Raw genomic sequence first — 3,152 nt, 5'->3', positions numbered from 1 at the left:
TCAAGTTCCAACGTAAACATTTTCCGTTAATGCTTGCATAGGTGATCAACTTTATTTTTATTGTTATTTCAAATAATATTTTATAATTAATTTGTAATAATTGATTTAATTTTTATTTATTATTGTTATAAGTAATTTTTATTAATATTGTTTAATTTTGGGGTAGTTTTTGTTATTAATTTAGTTTTGTTATTAAAATGGTGAGTGCAATAAATTATTGACACTATTGTTATTGTTATTGTTATTGTTATTGTTATTGTTATTATTATTATTATTATTATTATTATTATTATTATTATTATTATTATTAGAGTGAATTCCATTTTTGGTCCTACTGTTATAGGGGCGTTTCTAATTTTAGTCCACCTTAATTTTTTTGCCACTTTATAACCACTATTATTGAATGTGTTCCACTTTTAGTCCCACCGTTAGTATTTCCATCAAGAGGCCGTGTAATCTAGGGGTATTTTGACCTTTCTTCTCATCCAAGACTATGTTTGACTAAAGAAATGAGAACATTAAACCTAAAACCTAAGAAACCTCATCAGCCCATGTTGGAACGAACGAAACGATGTAGCTTTGGCTTCCCATTCTCGTTGTTTGAAGAGCCATCTTTGAATATCGGAGGAGGAAGACGAAGCGCCTGAATTAAAAGAGAAGAGACAAATATAAAAAGACCAAAATACCCTTTGATTATACGACCTCTTGACGTAAATATTAATGGTGGACTAAAAGTGAAACACATTCAATAACAATGGTTTTAAAGTGTCAAAATAAATTAAAATGGACTGAAATTGAAAACGCCCCTCTTTATATATATATATATATATATATATATATATATATATATATATATATATATATATATATATATATATATATATATGTTAGTTTAGGTTGTTCCTGTCTGAAATAAAGCGTGAACAGAATCCGCAGACGCCGAAGCCACGGACAACGCCGCAGACGCGAACGACGCGAACAGTCGATTGTTTCTGGCGGAAGCTTCAATGGCAATCCTTGATTCAAGGCATTCCGTGGAAGTTCGTACCACAACTTGGAGCGAAGTCTCGTGAAGGAATCGGAAGTACCGAAACAGTATAAAAGAAGGCCGAATCGAGAAGGGACTAATCTTCATCACCGAATCTGGACACCAAAACCAGTCATTCTTCACAAAAACTCACAAAGAAAAATCCGTTCGGAGAGTCTAGATTCTTGTTCAGCAGCGACGACAAGATTTCGATCGGTGGCTTCGACGAGTGTTCCGTCGACGGTTCTGCACATCATGAATTGGCCTGCAATTTAATTTTTTTGGGCATTGTTTCATTATCTGGTCGGCAGCTTTCTGGTTTTGTTTTCTTCTTTAATTCTTCAATTCACTGTGTTTTCTTTTTTAATTCTTCAATTCACTTTGTTTTATTTTTTTAATTCTTCAATGCACTTTGTTTAATTCTTTAATTCTTCAATGCACTTTGTTTAATTCTTTAATTCTTCAATGCACTTTGTTTAATTCTTTAATTCTTCAATTCACTTTGTTTACTTGTTAATTTCTCAATTTTCCATTCCAATTTATGCCTTGTGGAAATAGTGCTACGGTGAAGCTTAATTGCAGAATTAATGCTTAAGTACAGAGCTAATTACCATGCTTAGTGATGAGTTATGCTTAGTTGGAGTTGTTGATTGTCTCGTCTGTTCAAATATTGATATCACCTTTATTGTTCGTTGATCATAATGAGTTGTTAATTATCTTGCTTAATGATTTGCTAATCCTCATATTCCTAGGCTATTCGAATTTAAATTTTTTTGAGCGCAAAACAGAAATTCATTACTGATCAGAATAAGTGTGAAATACAATCAGGTGGGACACCAGTCCAGACCCCTGAGACAGCCCTAGAAACGGTTGCCCGAGCAAGCTCATGAGTCACACGATTCGCTGACCTCTTGATATGGGATACACTTACATTCCCAATATCCGTAGCAATCGACTTACATTGCTTCACTACTAACCCAGCATAAGAAAAATCAGAAAAACAAGAATTGAACGCGGTACAAAAATTTAAACAATCTGATTCTAACATGATATTATTAAAAGCCTGTGTCTTAATCCAAGTTAAAGCCTCCTTAACTCCTAGAATTTCTGCCATGAACGGATCCTCCTCGCCTATCAACCTGTTACACTTCGCTGCGACAAACGTCCCTTCATGATTACGTAGCACAATGTCGTAACCAGCCCCTTCCCTAGAAACTGTGGCGTCCACATTACATTTGATGAAGTTAGAAGGTGGCGGACTCCAATCAGACAACGCAGCCTCATTGGCTTGATCTTGGTTACGCCTTGTGTGGACTTCCTTCCATTCGGCCTGTAGATTATTTAACTGCTCACTCGCCCAGTCCATAGATGTTTATTTACCAGGCCAAACCATGTCATTTCGGGTTGTCCACACTACCCAGAACACTGCTGTCATCTTCGTTACATGCACCGCATTTGTTAAGCCAAACCAATCTTCCATGAATACTGGCAGACTACGCCCTTGCCGCCCCAGAGCTTTTGTGCCAACTCACAATCGAAGAACAAATGCTCAGATGACTCCATATTGTAACCACAGATTGGGCATCCTCCCCCAATCCACACCCTCCGTGAGTGTAGATTTTCCCGAACTGGTAAAATGCCGCGAGCACACCGCCACATTAAATTCTTCACCTTCGGGGGTATCGGCTGTGCCCATAATTTTTTCCAAGATTGGAAAATGCCCGTGTTCACGTTCCAAGCTGAGTCCTTCGTCAATACATGATAGCCCTGCTTAACAGTGTAGCAACCACGAATATCCCCTATCCACCTCCAAGAGTCACGGAGATGAACATTCAGAGGGGTAGCCAGAATCTTAGGTACATCCTCGGGAAGGAAAATGTCCCATAAAACCTCTTCATCTCACCGACCCTGCCCGTCCTGCAAACCTTGTACCGTCGGCAACCGAAGGTGATCGGCACACGGGGTGGCTAATGTAACGTCGGGAGTAGATGCTAACCAATGCCATCCCCATATCCTCGTGTCACATCCGTCTCCAATGCGTCTTGCAAGCCCCATTCGTAACACATCCCTCCCAGCTAGAACACTTCTCCTAAGTAGCTCGGATTCCCACCTGGTTGAGCCTCCA

The 3,152-nt window shown here is 38.5% G+C and overlaps 1 protein-coding gene across 1 annotated transcript; it reads right to left on the bottom strand.

Moving 5' to 3' along the window:
- Window positions 1-892: 892 nt before the first annotated feature.
- On the bottom strand, window positions 893-2,393 carry LOC109176854. The gene is made up of 2 exons (XM_019326249.1): window positions 1,850-2,393; window positions 893-1,143 (listed from the first exon to the last, which is right to left on the bottom strand). Exons 1-2 carry the CDS (start codon window positions 2,391-2,393, stop codon window positions 893-895), a joined length of 795 nt encoding a protein of 264 aa, XP_019181794.1.
- Window positions 2,394-3,152: the final 759 nt, after the last annotated feature.

Source organism: Ipomoea nil, unplaced genomic scaffold (genome assembly GCF_001879475.1).
Source record: "Ipomoea nil cultivar Tokyo-kokei standard unplaced genomic scaffold, Asagao_1.1 scaffold0761, whole genome shotgun sequence".
Classification (NCBI taxonomy): domain Eukaryota; kingdom Viridiplantae; phylum Streptophyta; class Magnoliopsida; order Solanales; family Convolvulaceae; genus Ipomoea; species Ipomoea nil.
Note: the sequence above shows the minus strand (reverse complement) of the source record. Positions and strands in the feature narration are given on the sequence as shown.